At 38.3% G+C, this 21,318-nt stretch overlaps 1 protein-coding gene across 4 annotated transcripts in view; it reads right to left on the bottom strand.

The window, feature by feature from the left end:
• The window catches only part of WDR7 (WD repeat domain 7), a 344,145-nt gene that overhangs the window by 2,125 nt on the left and 320,702 nt on the right, over window positions 1-21,318 (bottom strand). For all 4 annotated transcript variants that reach the window (XM_063453929.1, XM_063453930.1, XM_063453931.1 and 1 more), the window contains one exon: window positions 11,009-11,113. In XM_063453929.1, the coding sequence (XP_063309999.1) occupies window positions 11,009-11,113 (105 nt within the window). The remainder of the gene's footprint in view (window positions 1-11,008; window positions 11,114-21,318) is intronic.

Here is a 21,318-nt window from a genome sequence, read left to right as displayed (position 1 = left end):
AAACAGGCATTGTGAATGATTGACATGGAAATTGCACATCATATAGAGAGTAGGTGTTACAGTGTGCCCCCAGGATGTAGTAGGCCACACATTTTTACATGAACTGTTTGACTGTTATCATTAAAGTGAGGTGGGGTGATATCAGCATACCATTTAACCTTGTAACGATCAAAGACAATCCATGAGGCCATAAACATCTCATCTTTAAAGATTGCATACTAACAAACAACATACTTAAAACTAGGTTCAGTGGATAAACGGTTAAATACTTTACATATTAGAAAATGATCCTATATAAGCAATGCTCATTAATGGCATATATGTGTCCATTATATGTGTACATTGTTTTTACACCCAGGAATGTCTGTTACAAACTGTATTAAAGGGACACTGTTGGCACCAAAATAACTTTAGCTTAATGAAGTAGTTTTACTGCTCAATTCTCTGCCATTTAGGAGTTAGACTTTGTTTACGCAGTTCTAGCCACTCTTCCCCTACCTGTGATAGAGCAGGAGATTAGAACTCCTAAAGTAAATACAATGTGCTGTAAGATAAGACTGAAATTGTAAAAAATGTGCGTGCTGGAGTCACATGACAATTTTGCACAAAATTATTATCCAGCCCAAAACTCTTAATCTCCATATGTTTAGAGTTTTATAGCAAAACGCTGCACATACAGACAGCTAGCACCTTGACCACTTTATATCACCAATGTGGTCATAGAGCTTGGACTAAACCTTCAAACAAAAGTTGTTTCAGAGTATCTCCTTAAAAATTACGAGTAATTAGAGCAATGTGCTAACTTTGTAACATAAAGCTAAAGCTGGTGTATCTGTAGACCACATCTCTATTGCTTAGACTGCTAAAACTCTGTTGATTATATTTCTAAACTTACATAGAGGATGTGTATTGTTGCTTTTAACTTTCTTTTTATTATTTTTGTAATTTCTCAATTTCTGTTGACTTTTCTTTTCCCACTCCAAACTGGACCTAATACCATTCACATATTGTATATCACATATGAATTCTACACTTTAGTGTATCATAATCCCAAAGGGGGCAGGCTCTCCAGTGAGATTCATTTATGGAACTTGTTACCCCATTACTGTATCGAATAGGTTATCACAAGTCACCAATGTGCTGCATCAGCATACAGATTGACAGAATCATGAAACTCTTGAGATCCTCTACAGCTTCCTAATTGCATACAGTAGGGGGTCACATAATGCATCAGTAAATGCATGCCCTTTTTGACAATCTGTATATAAGAGATTGAACAAAGACCTTTATCACACAGTTTGATACACGCAAAGCTGTACAACTCATAGAATCAAATTACTGACTCTCCCACATGACTGTAAAAACGAACCTCTGTTTTCATAGTTTTCCTATAAAACCAAATCTATTATTATTTAGGATTGACAGGGGGTTTGTTCCTTAATATTTGTACTGATTACATACTAGAGAAAAGAAGGTTACTATGTGCTTCAGGTCAATTTTTTTTATATAGAGGCTTATTAAGCGCTCAAGCATCTTTGGCTATTTTATTCAAATATAAAGAAACCAAATAATTCAATGAACACAATTTAAGTCTATGTTGTGCACTTTGTAGAGCGGTGAGGCTAAATAAACATTTTACTACAGATACTGGGAGGTCTTTGATCTGATGATCTTTCTGATCATATTTCTGTTTGCAGGAAAAGGCACAGTACTGTCAAGAAAAAGATGAAATATGCCATAATAATGGGCAGCTTTGGCACAAATGATCTGCACAGCAGAATAATGAAATGTTCCAGGGACCCCGCTATCACATAGGAGCCTCTGGAGAAAAACAGAGTTACAAAAATGAAAGAAAAAAATTAGAAAGTCCAGTTCTGCCTTAAAGGAGTCCAAGAAGATCATCATCTCCTCTGCAAATTCACAGTGTATTTAGTTTATGTGAGGATAGTCATGTAATGTATGAAACTAATTAAGTTACTCCAAGCATCATAACCACTACAGCCCGCTATAGTGGCTATAATACCAGGAGTAACCTGGCGCTCTTCCCTGGTAGTGTGGGGAAAACATTTTTTTAACATTTTACCCTCTTACGTGGGCTCATGCCGGATGCTGAACTTACTCTAAGCTGGGTGAAGCAGATCTGGTTTCCGCAGAACTCAAGAAGCCAGATACTAAGAGAGTCAGCTGATGACTCTCAGCCAATGAATTGTAAATAGGAGAAAGTAGCTCCAGGCACTCCAATCCTCAACAGGGCATGTTAGCTCCCAGTCTTGTTTAAGTGAATTAGGGGAGTTCCTTTTGGTTTTTGTTGTTGTTATATCTCAGCCAGCGTGATTCAGTGAGATCGATGACATTCTGTGTATAGGATTTACTTTAGCCAGCTTGGAACTCTTGTTCTGGACTGGCTATTGATGCCCAAGTTACATCTACGGCAGTAAAGGGTTTATGCACGTGCAGTCTCCAATCACCATGACCACTTTCAATCACTAAAGTATTTATACTGCTTAGAGTAACAAACAGCGGTATTATTTAAGTATAAAGCTCACGGATATACACTGATTGAACTTGGTGACAGACACAGGAGTTAGAAGTCATTCAAAGACAATGTGTATTTAGTGGCGTGGCTATGTAAGGGGGGCTGGCCATGAGATGTGTTTCCCCCAACGTGATGAAGCTGTTATTTTGGATACGGCAGGTCATAAATGACAATCCTCTGAACATGGAATTGTAAGACCTTGTTCAGTTATGCTGGTCTAATCACCAACTTTATTCAAAACAATTCAACCCAACTATTTACAAACACTTTCCATGACCCTCCATAGTTCAATCCCCTTTGTAACATTCTCCCCAATCACTGCTTCCAACCCATCTAACCTCATTACATCCATCACCCCTCATCAGTACTTTAATCACCCTGACTAATATTTATCTCAGTTGCTACAATTAATCTAGACTGATCCACACAGTCCTAATGTGCACACTAATGACTGTATAACGAATGTTCTAAATGATAACTGTATAATCACTAAATCTATGTACAGCTCCTAGGTTTAGAGCGATATATAAAAAAATAAAATAAAAATTAAATTAAATTAGCAAATTATTATTATTATACCAAGCACAGGCCACAATAATAAATGTGTTTGTTGATTGATAACATTCATTGCAATCATTAAGACATTTATCTTAAAGGGGACGATCTGCCACATAATATATTACATTCTAAAACATGCACACGCATCCGGACTTAATCTATGCTTGCTACAATGTGATCGTGAATTTTTATATTCTGTCTTTAGTACATTTATATACTCTGATCATGTCGATAACGCTGGAAATTATTCATTAATTGAAAGGAATCAATTGGTAGATCTTTTTTCCTTTTTTTTTTTTTTATAAATGTGCATTTGAAACACACACACTTATTATATAAGTACAGGAAAATAATAATATATATCACACTCAGGATCACAGTGCTTCTACCACTATAGACACAGAATGAGATCCCCCACAATCCTTCTATACCAGGCTTCCCCAAACTCCGGACCCCCAGATGTTGCTGAACTACAACTCCCAAGATTCTCAGCCTATCTATTTCATTCATTGAGTCATGGGAGTTGTAGTTCAGCAAAATCTAGAGGGCCGGAGTTTGGGGAAGCCTGCTCTATACTGTAAGTTTATTAGAGCAAGCCCTTGTCAACCTTTGTTCCTGTTTAAAATAAAAACACAAAAAGATGATAAAAGAAAAAATAAATCATTAAGAATAGTATCGGACAATTAATCCCATATGAAGGAGAGAAATAACCAATCCAAAAATAGCCAATAGAAAGCAACAAACTAGAGCTAATAAACATATTATATATATATATATATATATATATATATATATATATATATATATATAAATAAATAAAAAGTGGTACATCTATTTATTCCTGTTTGCCTAAATGTGGCATCACTTACCTTCATGTTTCATGTACTCACTGTACTGCTGATTATACGAAAATATTTATAACAACTGTAGGTTATAGGAGGTATGTAGGCACATGCATGATTACGGCCTTTTATGTCAAATGTTTTTTTGTAATCTATGTTACTTAATAAATCTGATTTAGTGAGTATGAACGATGGAGCCCGTAATCTGTACCTATTAATTCTAGGTTATATTGAGTATGTATTTAAACATGCACACACATCATGTGACACATGTAAACATTTACAAAAAGGCCACAGAAATGGAAATCTAAATAACTATAACTTCTCACACACATTTTGCGCTAGGCCTCACTGTAAAGTGATTGCAGATGTAAAGAGCAGAGAACAGAGAAAAATGGGGTTTATTAGATTCGGCCAGAGGCAAAGTATGTCTGAAAATGGTTCAGGTGGCAAGAAGGCTAATAAAGGAAAAAGCTTAATTACAAGAATGTTAACGAATGGTTACTGATGGATGGCTTTATACCATTTCCACATTTTATTTGAGAAACACTGTAATGTTAAAAATATATTTATAAAGAGAGAAAAAAAAAAAAAGACAGCAGCAGCTTTCTATTTCAGCACTAGGACAGTCTCCTCCTTGCAGCTGATCTGCCTCCAATCAAATCACCAACCATGAAAACCTTTGTCCAACCCATTGCTTTGGGAACCTAGGGCTCATATGAGGCAACTGTCACTTTCAGCCAATCAAATGTTTCTCAATGAGAAATGCTTCTGTATAAGAAGCACAGCACGCAATATGCTTCTTAAAAAAAGTAATCAGTTTACAGCAAGGATAATACAATTGATAGGTCGGTGCCAACATGAAAATCAGCTTTCGTGAGTCTCTGTATGAAGACACCATGCACCCCAGGCACCCACGTGCTAGATGTTTTGACATGCAATTTTTTCTACAGTAAAAAGCAGACAATGCAACCAATACTGGCTGAATGTTCTCCTGCAGGAATTTAGGATATGCAATTAACAATTCCATAGAAAATGAAAGGAAAATCATAATTGCAAATATCCGATATATTACTGACGGCTGGGACATACGACCAGCCCTCTAGCATGGGGAATCCCTCGAACCTGAGTCTCAAGAATTCCCCCGAACAAAGATTTGAGGGATTCCCTGCGCTAGAGAGCTGGTCTATGTTCACAAAATTTCCCTGGAACATAATTTAAAGGGATTCCACGCGCTAGTGAGCTGGTCTATGTTTAAGGGAATTCCCCTGAACATAGACCTGCTCTGTAGCGCATGCGAGACTTTGTTGTCTCGCCGCCATCCTAGATTACCGACCAATTAATTTACAACCTAGTCGTAACAACGGAACTTGCCATTTTGGAGATGCTCTGACCCAATCATCTAGCCATCACTATTTGGCACTTGTCAAAAGTCACTCAGGTATTTTCGCTAGCCCATTTTTCCTGCTTCCAACACATTAAATTCAAGAACTGACTCACTGTCACTATGGCTGATCAGTGTATGTATATAGTATATATATTTATTATTAGTTTTTCTTTTTATTTTTTCCCTTACATTAACATTGCAGTTTCAGCTTTAGACCAGGAGAATAATTGAGGATGGGATTTAACTTAATTTTCAGACATGGTACATATAAATCTGAAGGTGTAAAAAAAAGTATGCGAAACAGGTAGATAACACGGTTTTATAAAATTAATATTGTACTTCAATAAACTAAATAAACCCCCTCAAAAATAATAAAATAAATAATAATTGATCATTTCCCTTTAATTGCCTTGTGGTGACAAAATGTGCTGTAAACTTTAATTACTCAGCTCTAAAATACAAGGGCATAACAATCATTATACTACGATGAAACTATACTGCACTGAAACTGGAGAAGAACACAATCGTTTAAAATCAATAAACATAAAATCTCTGGCTTGAAACAATTAGCTAAATATGTTTATTATGATATACTGAAGGCAGGTAACACTTTACTGGATAAATTCTGACCGCAGTCGCTGGAATAAGTAAACCGTATCCAATAGAGGAAATAGAGAAACACACTGCTTTTCACCCTAGGGGAAAGATTATTTTTCACATAATCTGATCATCAAAGAACAAAAACATCAGATTTATAACTATTATCATTATTGCTCTTGGTGCACACAAAGAGTCTCTGTACAACTGACATATGTGGCTGGCTATATATGTGTGTGTGTATATATCTATCTATCTATCTATCTATCTATCTATCTATATATATATATATATATATATATATATATATATATATATATATATATATATATATATATAAGATACAGGCACGCACACACCTTTTCCAAGTTGGTTGACAGCAGGCTAACCCATACAGAAATATCGTAGATAAGCATTATGGCTCATAGAAGCAGACAATATATCTTGGTTATTTCTAGCTACACCAAACAAGGAATCCAAAAGTTCTCCATGGTGCAAGAAGCAATAAAGGAAAACTAACTGTTTAATATTAGGTTTCATCATCCCTTACATTTAATAAATATGTATTTTTGAAGTGAAAGTTAATGTAAAAATCTCCACCTCTATATCCTGCCCCTGGGCACCTCCAGCTTAGCTCCCCGACAATCATTGATATAATCCACACCTTCCAACCAACCTGATTTTGGTGGGGCTCTCCTGATTTTTGGGTCCTGTCGTGCCATCCAGACTTTGTTCCTTTGTGGGCCACTTTTAGGGACACCAGGGAACTGTCTCCAAAAAGTGTTGCGCGAGCACATCATGAGACATCCTGCACTCAGGGCACCAGGATCATTTAGAGAGCACGAAAACAGAGGGCTGGCCTGCCAGTAATTCGGATATACCTGCCACCTTTCTGGGCGTGCTTGCCTCCTTTGGGAAGCATCGGGTCACTTTACCCCCCACCAGGGAGCATCATGGGATGCCAATGTTGAGGGGAATGTATAAGCTCTGTCATTAGAGCCTGGAAGGCAGAATAGAGAAAGCACACAGAGACGAGGACAAACTGAGTGGTGTTACTGCTTTCAATCCTCATTTGCCCTACGTGCCCCGGCTGTACCTGGACTGAAATGGATTATGATGTAATTTGCTAAATCTATAATATAAATTTTAAGGGAAATTGAGCACCACTGAGAGCCTCCAAGTGGAGGTTCCAAAATAAATTACCAAAAGAAAAACGTGCATATCCCCAATAGTCATTACAGCTATATATATTATAGTTTACTAACATTAAAATATTAATCTGCCAGTAGTCTGGTTTTAAATTAAGATATTTAAATAACACTTCAGGTGACAGATCAGTTTAAAGGGACACTATAGTCATCAGAACAATTACAACTTGTACAATGTAGTTGTTATGGTGAGTCTAGTCAGTCCCCTGCAGGCATTTTTATGTAAACCCTGCTTTTTTCAGAGAATTTTTCCAAAACATTACATAATTAGTTTAAATAGTATATCATATCACAATGTTTCCTTTAACAGCAAACAAAAATACATAGTATATTTAAAGAATGTGATATGTACATACACATACTGATTTCATACCTTCTGAAAGAGAAGACATTTTTTTCGAACAGATCTATTTGTTATTACTTGTGTAATAACCTCAGAGGGAAGAGTTTGGGGGACAAACGGTTTCAGTCACTTCATAGTCACTTCATAGGTTTGTGATATGTGTATTCCATGTGTATTCCAAGACAAACAAACCTTTTTGTTTTATATTTGTATAAATAACTTTCTTTAGATAATATTGGTAATTAACTTGTCTTTGGATACAGTTTTTTCCCCCAATAACTAGCGATATAGATCTTAGCTGCCATTAAAAAGAGGCACTATCAAGAATGACTTGGTTTATTAATATTGGGTAAATCAAGACGGAAAATAAATATTTGGCTGGTAAGAGTTCTGTTTGTTTTTCCTACTATTCTATTTAGGATTTCTTTTAGTTTCATTTTTTATATTATGTAGTTCTTGGCATTCCCCCCAGATATGTCTATGAGTGCTGTGTTGCTCATTGCATCACCTGCAATTCAGGGATATATATCTTTACATTTTATTTAAGTTTACTGGTATAAAGTACCATCTGTACAGAACTTTTAAGTTGTTTTCTTGAATACAGATATAATGAATAAAATAAAGCAATTTTAGTGTATAGAATAGATAATTCCCCTGCAATTTCACTGCTCAATTCACTGTCATTTAGGAGTTAAATCACTTTGTTTCTGTTTATGCAGCCCTAGCCACACCTCCCATGGCTATGATTGACAGAGCCTGCATGAAAAAAAAACTGGTTTCACTTTCAAACAGATGTAATTTACCTTAAATAATTGTATCTCAATCTCTAAATTGAACTTTAATCACATACAGGAGCCTATTGCAGGGTCTAGGAAGCTATTAACATAGCAGGGGATAAGAACATCTTAATTAAACAGAACTTGCAATAAAGAAAGCCTAAATAGGGCTCCCTTTACAGGAAGTGTTTATGGAAGGCTGTGCAAGTCACATGCAGGGAGGTGTGACTAGGGTTCATAAACAAAGGGATTTAACTCCTAAATGGCAGAGGATTGAGCAGTGGGGCTGCAGGGGCATGTTTTATACACCAAAACTGCTTCATTAAGCTAAAGTTGTTCAGGTGCCTATAGTGTCCCTTTAAAGGCATTGTTCCATGCCTCTAACTCAAATGATTTTTCCAAGTCCTCTTCCGCTATATTTTTATTTGAATCCAAACTTTTTCTTCTTTTCCAAATCATTTGCTGCTTTGCTCAATACGGATTTAATTTCTCTAGCTTGTTGAAATGTCTTAAAGGGACTTAAAGGAACACCAAAATAACTTAAAGGAACACTGTAGGCAGGAACACTGTAGGCAGGAACACTGTAGTGGCCTGGGTGCAGTGTCACAGGTTCCTTAACCCTTCAGTGGTAATTATTGCAGTTTTAGAGAAACTGCAATAATTACCTTGCAAGGTTAATTCCTCCTCTAACGGCTGTCTACCAGACTAGAGGGATTTCCAGGTGCTTAGACAACTTTTGGTTGTCTAAATGATGCTGGACGCCGTTGTACTATGGATAAGGACTTCCAGTGTCACCGGAATCCTCATAGGAAATAACTGAATAATGCTTTCCTATGTGAAAATCCTAACTCCTAATGTGAGCGCGGCCATTGCAGCGCATGCGCATTAGAGTTCCCCCACCGACCAACGTCGGTAGGGCCTGACCCAGCGCTGAGGGACATCGTCGCTGGATTCAGGCAAGTGACTGAACTAAGAGGTCTGCCTTGACGTGGCAGGTACGCATATCCTCTCATGGCCATTGGAGGTAACTAAAAACCTCCATTTGTTTAAAAATACACAGTGATGTGGAAAGAGCGCAGGTAACTTTTTTTCTTTGGTTTTTACTAAGTGACTGAAGGAGTTTTAAACCCATGGGAGGAGGGCATTGTAGGATTCTATAGTTCCATTTTGGTGTATAGATCATGCCCCTTCAGTCTCACTGCTCAATATTTTTCTTATTTATGAATTAAAACAGTTTGTTTATACAGCCATAGTCACACCTCCCTGCATGTGACTTACACAGTCTGCCTAAACACTTCCTGCAAAATGAGATCTAATGTTTTACACTTCCTTTATTGCAAACTGTTTAATTTAGATTTTTGTATCTTCTGCACTGTTAATAGGTTTCTAGATCCAGCAGGAGCATCATGCATGTAATAAAAGTTCAATTTGCAGAGCAAATTACTTTCAAAGTTATTTACATCTGATTGAAAATTAAACCATTTTGTTTGCATGCAGGCTGTGTCAGTCACAGCCAAGGGAGGTGTGGTTAGTGCTGCATAAACAGAAACAAAAGTGATTTAACTCTTAAATGGCTGTGAACTGAACAGTGAAACCTCAGAGGCCTGATCTATACACAAAAACTACTTCATTATGCTAAACTCGTTTTGGCGACTATAGTGTCCCTTTAAATTTAAAATGTTCATATAGATCTCCAAAACATTTAATATCTCCCCTGTTCATCCATTCATATTTAAATTCACAACCTGGAGACGTTATGTGTAATGGGGTTTTAACTGAAAATTGGTTTTGCAGGAAGAATTTCTTTTTTAGAATGAAAATATCCCTTGATACTATATGTTTTGTCTTGAATTTGTTTATTACTCCAAAACAGTAGCATAGGTTCTGAATCCAAAATACCACTTAGTTCATATTTACTCCATACCAGACAGTTTTCGTTTTTACTGTTCAATACTAAAAAATACTAAAAATATAAAAAAATGGCGCCATACTTGCGATAACTTGTGATAATTTTTTATGAGCGTTGGCAGTAAAGGTTTGGTAGATACCAAAGTTACTATTGTGTTTTTAAAAACACTGCATGTTGTTGCATGGGGCCGATCTGCCACACACTCAATGCAGACAGATGTGATTTCATACACACTTCAAGATTTACAATCCAACATTACAAGCCAGGCTAAAATGTACTAGCACTGCTAATATCCACCCACTATGTCACCCCTAAGAACAGGGCAGCAGTGAGAGCAGTCGCCACAGGACCTAATGTGACAATTCCTACTGTGTGTGCATGGTAAGCACTGCAGGATACTGTGCACAGCTGACTCTGTACTTCACATCTGTAATCTCTACCACTATGCTAATGTCTTAGCAGCAAAGGCTATGACACAAGATTTGAAGTACTCCCTGTACAGTACTTGAACTGGGTGAAAGCTGTTTGCTGATGGGATTTCAACAATCTTTCGAGCTTTAAAAGTAAATGCTGGTGCTTTACTCTATCGTTAAAAGCTACTCTCGATGGCCACAGATATCAGTCGTGCAGTCATGGCCTTAAAAAGCTGCTGCTTTTGGACAGCACTGAGGATCTTCACAGGCAGTGGAGGGTCCATGCCATGCTTGCCAGAGCTGAATTTCCACATGCAAGGGCAGAATTGCTACTCTCCGAAGGCTAGTGGAAATTGTGATCCTTATATATATATATATATAAGACTGAACCAAAATGACAAAACATTTTATAGCATCACATTGTACGCCTTCCCTTTACCTGCCAAAAGGAAATATGGCTGTCTCTGTTTGAATACGTAGCGAGATACCGGCCATCAGGGGCAAAAGAAACTGCTGTAATTGGTCCTTTATGGCCATGGATATTCTGGAAAATAAATTGGGAAAACATTACTTTATTATTATTTGTTATATACAACACAGCTCCTTGTTACAGACAGAAATACACGTTTCCTGTAAGTACTTAGGGAAAAATAAATTGAATTTCTCTTTAGTATTGTGGAGATGTGTGCGGTGTAAACATTTCCTCATCATTTCTCCTGAAGGCTTATTGTACATTAGGAGAGCATGCACTTTTTCCTTGTTCAGCATTAAATAAAAAAAATAAATCAGAAACACGTTTTTTTCTTAGTGGTTGTTTGTTGGTAAGCACAGTGTATAAGTTTATACACGAGCAGCTTTGATTTGAAGTGTAAATCTGTCCAGCTGTGTCTCCTTCAGATCGGACCATTGTCCAAAGGCTTGTTAATCCAGGAGCTCTTGATCTTTAATCATTAGAAATGTATCTGTGCGTGTGTTCTGCATGGCTTCCTAAGCTGTGCAGCTACACCAAACGGCATAACTTATTGAAGGGCTTTGATAAAACTTTGTGACACCACATTCCATCTGTTAGAAATGTTGACTGGAGCTCCATTTGATAATTGCCTCGTCAGATCCTCACAGTTTGTCCTCCTACCCTTATGTGCCTGATGTTTGTGCTCTTTGATTTAATTTCTGGATTTTTTACTAGTTAAAAGAAAATACTGTGACATGATTAGTTTGCAGAGGAATGCAAACATAATGTATGGATTTTTCCATTTTATGTATTTAAGAAAACAAAATTCTATTGGGCAAACCTAATGTACTGATTCAAGCTACACAGTAAAGAGATAAAACAAAGAACAACCACCAAAATTGCTCTTCATTGGACTGAAACCAATTGCTGCATTTTAATTTACATGCGAAAGACTAAAACACAAAGACAATTTTAGATCTCAGGCCTTGGGTTTTCAGGTGTCCCATCCCCTCAAAAATAAGGTTCCTAAATTGTAGTAAATGTCACTTCTTTAGGTAGAAGATCATAGCGGAAGACCACATGCCTCTTTACCAATTTCACTCCCCAGAAATGTTGATCTACGGCTCTAGGTAATTATTAGCGACATTACAAAAATAATAAAAGCAATGCACGTGTCGGACCAGGTTTAACTGCCGTATGAGGGAAACACCTGTCAGTAGCTGCCTACCAAAACTACTGTCATATCCAGTAATACGATATTTTCTATATAATCTCTGAACACCCAGCTTTAGAGCTATCTGCTGAGAACATTATAAAATATAACCACTACTTTCTGTACAGGCATCAGATCAGTGTTTAAAATGTGAATTTAGTCCTAATATCTAGCCACATGAAAGTGGTACAACATTACATTTTATCATTCCCGTATGATGGGTTCGTTTCTTAACCCATTAAATGCCAGAGAGGTCAACAATGCATTAAACTGAAAACCGTTAAGTGCCATGGCTGTACGAGGCTGAATGTTGTACAGCAATCCACTTTCACGGATAATATTCGCTTCCATGTCACTGAATGAAAGCACAGATGAAATGACACCTAGAAACCCCAGTCTGTTCCACAAATTATAGTGTCTTTTTAAAGCAGAGTACCATTAAATGTGAAGATCTGGGCCACATACATTTACTACTGTTAATATAATTCTCCATCTAACACCTCGTGGCTTTAAAATGGGAGTCACGTGATTTCTCAGAGGCCATTTGCAATGAGAGCCCAAAGTGACCTTGAACAGCAGTGTATAAAAATACATTTATCACTGAAATGGCATGTTGGCTGTCAGTCAATATAGGCTTCTCATTTGTTAGGAGGTTATCCTGCTGTGATTCTCTCATTACAATTTGCTTTAACTTCCTGGGTAAATGACAACCAGAAAATGAAGCAGTTTCTTGGAGGGAGTTAATCCAAAAAGGGGACAGCTGCAGCCTGCTAAATTGGACTTAACCCTTTCTTAAGCACAGTTGTTAAATAGTGGCCAGCCAAATCTGTCTATTACAAAATTAACTTACGCTCATCAGTTACATGAATAGCCTTTTACTGATCAACGTATTGCCATAAAGGAGATTATTTGCATTACTAAATGTGTCTAAGGATTTCAGTAAAATTTCAGAAGTTATAAAACAAATACCGCAAAGAGTGAATTATGGTTTTAAAGCTATTTGGCATGCTGAGCTTACAAATACAATTGCTACACAATCGTATATATTTGTACATCCACCAAACTATGTAGCTAAGAGCCTTTTAACACAAACATAGGTCAAATTTTTTTAACCTTTTGGCTCCCCGCCTATTGTAGGGAAATTCACACACCACCCGTGTCTTAATACTGCCAACATCTCATATTTGTATTCTGCTACTGCTCTTGATTACAGTAATACCCCACATGTATAATCCTAATCCTGCCCCTAAAACCTCCCCTAATCTCACCTGACATCAGTGGAGGGATTTCCTAGCTCACACATTACAAGGGGCTCAGTTAGATTGCAACATTAGAGGGAGAGCTCCTTCTTATCCTGCAGCTCCTAACATAGTGATCGCTGCTGGAAGAGCCCATTACCAATCAATGATCGGTAGACAAGCAGTTAGACCTTAGTGGGGGCAGGGAGGGACACTATGAGGCTCAGGGGCTGGCACAATGGCATATTTAAATTTACTGTGGCTGAGACGTTAATTAAGCTTTTTTTGTTTTGTGTATAGAGCATATTACTGCAGTCTCACTGCTCAATTATCTGCCATTTAAATTACTTGTTTATGTTTATGAAGCCCTAGCCACACCTCCCCAGACTGTGAAAAAAAAAAAGTTTCATTTTCAATGGCATGTGACAGAACGTGTTTACTTAATATAGCGTACTCTGTTAATTGAACATTAATCACTCACAGGAAATGTGTAGGGGGACTGAATAGGTCACATGTAGGGGAGGTGTGACTAGGGCTGCATAAACACAGTTATTTAAATCCTAAATGGCAGATAACTGACCAGTTAGACCACAGGCGCATGATCGATACACCAAAACCACTCCATTAAAGCTCAAGTACTATGACCACTTCAGTGATTTAAAAGTGGTCATGGTGCCTGGAGCCTGTATGTGCAGCGTATCACTATGATATGCTGCACATAGAGAGTTTAACCCCTCTGCTACAGAAGGTAGCCTCCACCTCTGGCACCAGAATTGGGGTGTTAACAGCAAGCCCAGAGCTAAAATACCAGGCTGACTAATGTTAATTCTATGCAACATTGATAGATACTTTCAGCCAATGAATGGTGATGACCGTGGCTTCTGCGGCTCTGACTAAGATAGAACCGTGTTGATGGACGACCAGGGAGCAATGGAGCTCAGTGTGGACCTAGGTAAGGAGGCAAACTGTTGCTAAATTATTTGCTTCGTTAATGGGAAACCAAGCCAGCGTTGTCCGCCCATCATAACTACTACAGTGGGCTCTAGCGGTCATGACGAATGGAGTAACCCTTAAAATTATATCCAAGCTGGGCCTAGAGGAACTACGACAAGAGCGTACAAACATGCGCAAATTACAACATATGTCAGAACTTCATAGGGTTTATAAGTAACTTGATAAATAGTTATTTAAGCTATATTTTGATGTTTAGGCAGAGCAGAACCAAAATACCCCATGCTTTAGCTGTCAAACTCACCCAGTGTCTCTCTAGCCAGTTAAACCTGCTGACATCCACAATTTCCCAGAAACCCTTTTAACTGCTAGCCTTTAATTCACATTGTGGGCAGTCTGACTGCGCAGTATGTAAAGGAGCATAACTGGTGCTAATAATAATGTCATCTTGCCTGCTTACCAATATGTTTGGGTTGCGCCATTAGTTCAGCTATAGGGTAGCACTAAAACACCAGAGCCTGCTGGCACACTGGATATTTTTATGCATCACGTTTAGATAATTTCTCTATGTGGTTCGAAAAACGTATTCTCAAGCACTGGCTTGATCACATCTCTGCTGGATGCCTACGCGCTCGAAGGCACTGATGCTATGCCAGACACAGTAAAAACAAAACAAATCAGCACATTGCCATATCAAGGCTGCATTATTGCTTTCCTCATGAAACACATTCATATACGGACATGCATTTTGAAGATTATATGAAAGATGTGTAGCAGGCTACTTGCACATTACCTATAACCTATTAAAGCAGCACTGTCATGCCGAACTTACCTATCTTTAATCGATTCCTCTTCTCTCTCTCTGTCAGGATCTGTTCTTCATTTCTTCCTGTCTGCTCTAGTTTTCTTTAAAACATAAGACAAAGTAGGGAGTACTTTGTCTTATGGAGGTTTCCTAAATCCGACCAGCTATGACCAGTGGAGGAGCAAAGTGTGCTTCGTTTCCGGTGATCAAAGCAATTTCCACACAATTTTCACCTTTGATTCGTGATTTCGCAATGCTTTCTGTCAGTATTTACTAACGTCCTGTCACTTAGACACAACGCCAACAAAACCACCGAAATTCATCCTAACAGAATGAGAACAGTTTCTCCATTCGTGTTAGGATGCAATTCTGGACTTTGTTGGGATCGGAATTTAGTTCGAATTAATGAAACTCCAATCCTATTCGTGCTGCATCTTGCAGCCGCTAAGTAGATAACTCAGGGAGCTATCTACCAGAAGGCTGAAAGACCTAAATTAATCTTTCAGCCAAATGTACTAATACAAAGTAAAGATTACATAATGTTAGTAAATTCTGCCCCTACACGCGATGCAGCGAGTAGGGGCACGTCTAGTAAACAGTGAGCAGCCTGAGCCTCAGCGGTGGGTGGGCCCTAAATAATAATAAGGGGGACACACCTATCGTCCCACCCCCAGTCCCCACACATGAGCGCGGGTGGGGGCCCTAAATTAAAATGGGGGGAACCTATTGTCCCCCCCTGTCCCCCACCCCTGAGCGGCAGGTGGGGGCCCTAAATAAAATTCAGGGGTGGGAGGAGGGGGGAAGGGGGCACCTATTGTCCTCCCCCCCGGCCCCCAACCCCTGAGCAGCAGGTGAGGGCCCTAAATAACAATAAGGGGGACCTATTGTCTCCCCCCCCTCGAGCAGTGGAAGGGGACCCTAAATTAAAAAAAAAAACTATTGTCCTCCCCTCGGCCCATGCTGTGTAATTTGACTCATAATACTCTGATTGGTTGCGATCAAATAACCAGAGAGTTATGAGTCAAATTACACAGCACTGGAAAATTCCAACTAACTTTCCCACGCTGTGTAAAATGACACAGATTACTCTGACTGGTTGGATTTTAAGCCAACTAATCAGAGTGTTGTGACAGGTAAATGTAGAGACTTACCTGTCAGTCTCTTCATTTACCTGTCAGAGCACTCTGATTGGTTGGCTTAAACCAACCAATCAGAGCGCTCTGAGCCTAAACTGCAGGGCGTGGGAATGCTTTATATGCCCTCGCTGGGTGAAGATGGATTATTTTTTTAGCGTTGGGTTGGTTTTGGTTTTTTTTTTGTCATTTTTTGGGGCGCTCAGGTTTTTTATTTTATTTTCAAAGTCCGATGGGTATTATGGACGTTTATTTGGCATTTTTGGGGCTGAAAAAAAAGATTTTAGAAAAAGGAAGACATCAAATGGTAAGTTATTTTTTATTTACAGGGTTATAGTTTTATTCTTCCAACTTCACTATTTTTAGGGTGAGGGGGGAAGGTAGGGGTTTATTAAAAAATGTTTTGGGTGGGGTGGGGGGAGGACAATAGGTGCCCCCCATTTCTGTTCTGACGAAATTCGGTAGTTTCGCCGACGTTCTGTCTAAGTGATGGGAATACTGACAGGAAGCATCGCGAGATCACGAATCAAAGGTGAGAATTGTGGGAACATTGCTTTGATCACCGGAAACGAAGCACACTTTGCTCCTCCGCTGGTCAAAGTTGGTCAGGCATAGGAAACCTCCAAAAGACAAAGTAGTCCTTACTTTGACTTATGTTTTAAAGAAAACTAGAGCAGGCAGGAAGAAATGAATTACAGATCCTGACAGAGAGAGAGAAGAGGAATCGATTAAAGAAAGATAAGTTCAGCATGACAGTGCCCCTTTAAGTAGTTTTCTTTCTTTTTTTGTGCAGTTGTATTATTGTCAGATGAATGCACACACCTTTGTTATAGTCCATAGACTGCAAATTTTTTCCTAACAAGTCTTTAGTTTTAATACATTCCTTTCGCTCAGACATCCTTTACTCCTTCCCCCAACTAGCTCTCTCTACGGTCCTCTATTAACTCTTCTTTCGCAACCCTTTTTTTCATCGAACAAATGCGGAACTTTTAGGCAAACTTCCCAAGTATCCCTATTTAGGAGGGACAATCCCCAGTTTGAGCCAAAATCCTTTTTTTTTTTTTTTTCTATTCTAATGTCCCTCTTTTCTAGGGACTCCATATAGTTAGTGTGTCTGAGTGTTTAACAGAGCTCCACATCAATAATACTCCCAGCAATGTGTCTTTAAAGTGTATTAAACATCATTAGAAATCAGTCTGTGTAAATAAAATACAATATCTGTGTTCTGAATTACATTCTAATTGCATAAATAAAGTAAATCACCAAAAATTTATGATAACAGCTCCGCCCCTGGCTACACACCTTAAACAAAATAAAATAAAGAGGCCCTCTTTGTCCACTTGAAATGTTGTGAGGATTGCTATTAGAAATATATGTTTTGTTCATTCAAACGTGGTCTTAATGTACATTTGTCAAACTGTGCATGGCACAGTGTCTGTTAACATTCTATGATTTCTCCATTAACTAGCCCTCTGTTGCAGACTTTTGTCCCCTGCACCTGAGAGGCAAAGCCAATTCCTCAAACATGCAGATTTAAAAAAAAAAATTGAATTCTTTATTTTTGTCCTGACATATCAAGCAGCACATCAATAGTGATCGGCTTGTACAAAAGCCAAAGAACGGTATTCACATATGATTCGGTACATACAAAAGACTTATTACATGTTAAGGTATCATACAGTTAGGATGGCAGCTAGACGTCAAGTTTTTATCTTTAGTGAACACAACAGAGAAAGTGAAACAGACAACTTGTTATTAAGGAAAGCACAGTTTGTTTACATGTAATGTTTTCTGGAGCCAGTACCTATTAGGACACCGGGAGTGGCCAGCACCAGGGCTGTGGTGTAGTAATCAGTCTTATGGCTCGGGTCCCTCCCCGCAGGCATTCTCTGCGGTCCCCCTGCCAGGGCTCCTTCGTGGGCTACGGGCTGTGACCCAGATCAGGCCTCCCACCCGAGGGCCCGGGTGAGTATTTTTTTTTTTTTTTGAGTGTTTCTCTTTGGGGAAAGATGCAGACTTTTCCTAAGAAATCCAAAATGCAACAGCCAAACATCAGTAGCATTTAAAGATATAACTAGAGTGTTAGAGGTGATTGCCATTACATTGGCAACAACATTCCTCTAGCGCAGATTTATCCAAACTCTGGCCCTCTAGATGTTGTTGAAACTATAACTCCCATGATTCTTTGAATTACATAGATAGCCAGAGAAGCAGGGGAGTTGTAGTTCATCAGCATCTGGAAGGCCAGAGTTTGGAGAACCCTGCTTCTAGCTAATAACGGGATGGAAGACATGACTAGAAAATGACCTATAAGCCCATAAATACCACGGAAGAAAAGATCCATGAAGTATTTTCATTACTTAACCTTTTAAGCACCAGAGACGTGTGCTTGCTAATGAGTTGTCAACTAGCTTTATTGAGTTTTAGGCTAAATATGACATCTGTAAACCCTTGTCAGTATGGGCTCTTCTCAAGTGATGTCAGTGGGAGAAAAAGAAAGAAAAAAAAAAGTATTAAAACTGTGATAATGCATTGACAGCAAAACCAAAGTGTTCGATATATCAAAAGCAAAATCATATCCCTTTCTAAAGAAACTTTTTGTTCAACAATTTAATCTTAGTTTTGCCCCAAGTCGATGACAAATAAGACATTGATTAACAGCTTTAGAAAATAATAATGCTTCCAACATACTATGAAACTGTTTCAATAAAGAGCACATCCTGATGCTGATTCCTCTACCAGGTTCCATCAGGGTGAGTGTCACCCTTAATAGACATTAAGGTATTGTAACTTGGAGCTTTTAAAATATGATGAAAAAAAGTAAAACAAATAGAAAAAAACACACCTTTTCTAACTTTGACCCCCAAAATCTTTTTACGCATCTACAACCTGTTCCTAGCTTTTTTTCACAAGTTATAGGGCAATAAGTACAAAGAGCACTTTGCTATTTCCGAACCATTTTTTTTCAAAATTAACTAAAGTTACATTGTAACACTGATATCTGTCAGGAATTCCTGAACAACCCTACACATGTATATACTTTTTTAAAAGAAGACAACCTAGGGTATGTAACCATTTTACCACCAATCTCATGCCAAATAAAATAAAAATTAAAAAAATTAAATTAAAAAATGGTTATTTTTTTTTGACACACAGCAATTTAAGAATACATGTACTGAGAACTTTAAGGGTTACTGCCAAATAACACCCCAATATGTGTTAAGCAACATCTCCCAAGTACAGTGCTACCACCTATGTATAGGTGAGTCGGGTTCTCTGGGGGCTAACATTTATATTATACATATAAAATGCATATAAATGATTTCATCATAAGTGCATTTTGAGATATTTGTATATATATTTTTATATATATATATATTATACAATGCTTTAATTATTTTATAATATATTACAAATATATTAAGGAGATAATGGTTCTAAATATCCCTTACCATGTCTGTAGTTTAACTCTAACAGGGTTATTTACTAAAGTAAGAATTTAAAGTGAATTTCAAATTTAAAGGGACACTGTAGGCACCCAGATCACTTTAGCTCATTGAAGTGGTCTGGGTACAGTGTCCCTTTTGTACTTAGTGCTTCAATGTTAAACATTGCAGTTCCAGAGAACTGTTTACATTGCAGCACTAAATCAGCCCTCAGTGCCTGTCTACCAGACAGCCACTAGAGGGCTTCCGGAATCGTAACGCACTTTTGGTCCGTTATCGGATGCTGGACACTCTGCACGAGGACTCCAAGCTAGATTTTTCCCCATAGGAAAGCACTGATTCAATGCTTTCCTATGAGAAGGTCTAATGCGGGCGGGTTTTGCCGCGCATTCGCACTAGACCCCGCTCGTGGCTTTTGCCGCGCATGCGCACTAGACCCCGCTTATCGCAGGACGGAGGTTCGACCCAGCGCCGAGATACATCGGTGCTGGGATCAGGTAAGTAGATGAAGGGTTTTTAAAAGATTCTTTACCAGGTAGGAGGTGAGAGGCAGAGGGATCGGTAGTGCCAGGAAAACAGCCTTTGAGGGCAGAGTAGCCAAACAGAAGGCATAGCTCTAGTCTTACCTTGAAGTTGAAGTTCACTTTAAATTCTCACTTTAGTAAATAACCCTGTATATAATTTCGATCACAAATGCATATGTATGATAGTCACAAGGCTTACAACATAATTTACTTTTCTTGCGCCATCCACGTTTGTTTTTGGTCCTCCATTACCTATTCCCTCAACATTGTGCACAGTGTGAATAGTATTAAACAGAAACTGTAAACTTTGAGCCGTTCAACAATACTTCCTTTCGCTTGACATATCTATGGCATCGAATTATCAGGTGAAGCTAACAGGGTTATTTAATAGACTGCTTTGGCTAAACAGTCTTTCATACATAATCTCAAAGTAATTCGGATAAAGGCATCATTCTTCACCAGTCCGGTTTCTTCTCTCACTCAGTTTAAATTTCACACCTTACATCACAATTACCCAAGTTTTACTTTCTACACTAACCATGTATCCAGTCTCTCCACCAGTGTCATTTCCCAATCTATCCATAACCCTCTTCCGGCCTCTAGTCTCACCCATAACTCCCTTTAAATTACACTGTTTTAAAAGTTTATGATATGTGGCTTTGCTTTAAAGTGTTATACAGATTAGATATCTAGGTGCATAGGGTTTAAGAAAACAAAACAATACATAAACTACTTCTGAATAAGTGCAGATGGATTATGTTTGTTCAATCTGTCGTCTGATACCAGCAATGGGCTGCAGAATATCATATGCCCTTTTTCTACCATTAACATGTCAGTACTAGGCCCTCAGTGAATACTTTTCCAATAACCTACTTTGTACCCCTACTTTTACCCATTGTGTCACTATACCCCACTCCCTCTAGCATGTAAGCTCATTGAGCAGGGCCCTCCACCTCTCTGTTCCTGTACGTCCAGTTGTCTTGTTACA

This window comes from Pelobates fuscus, chromosome 5 (assembly GCF_036172605.1).
Source record: "Pelobates fuscus isolate aPelFus1 chromosome 5, aPelFus1.pri, whole genome shotgun sequence".
Taxonomy (NCBI): Eukaryota; Metazoa; Chordata; class Amphibia; order Anura; family Pelobatidae; genus Pelobates; species Pelobates fuscus.
This window is presented reverse-complemented; position numbering and strand designations above follow the sequence as displayed.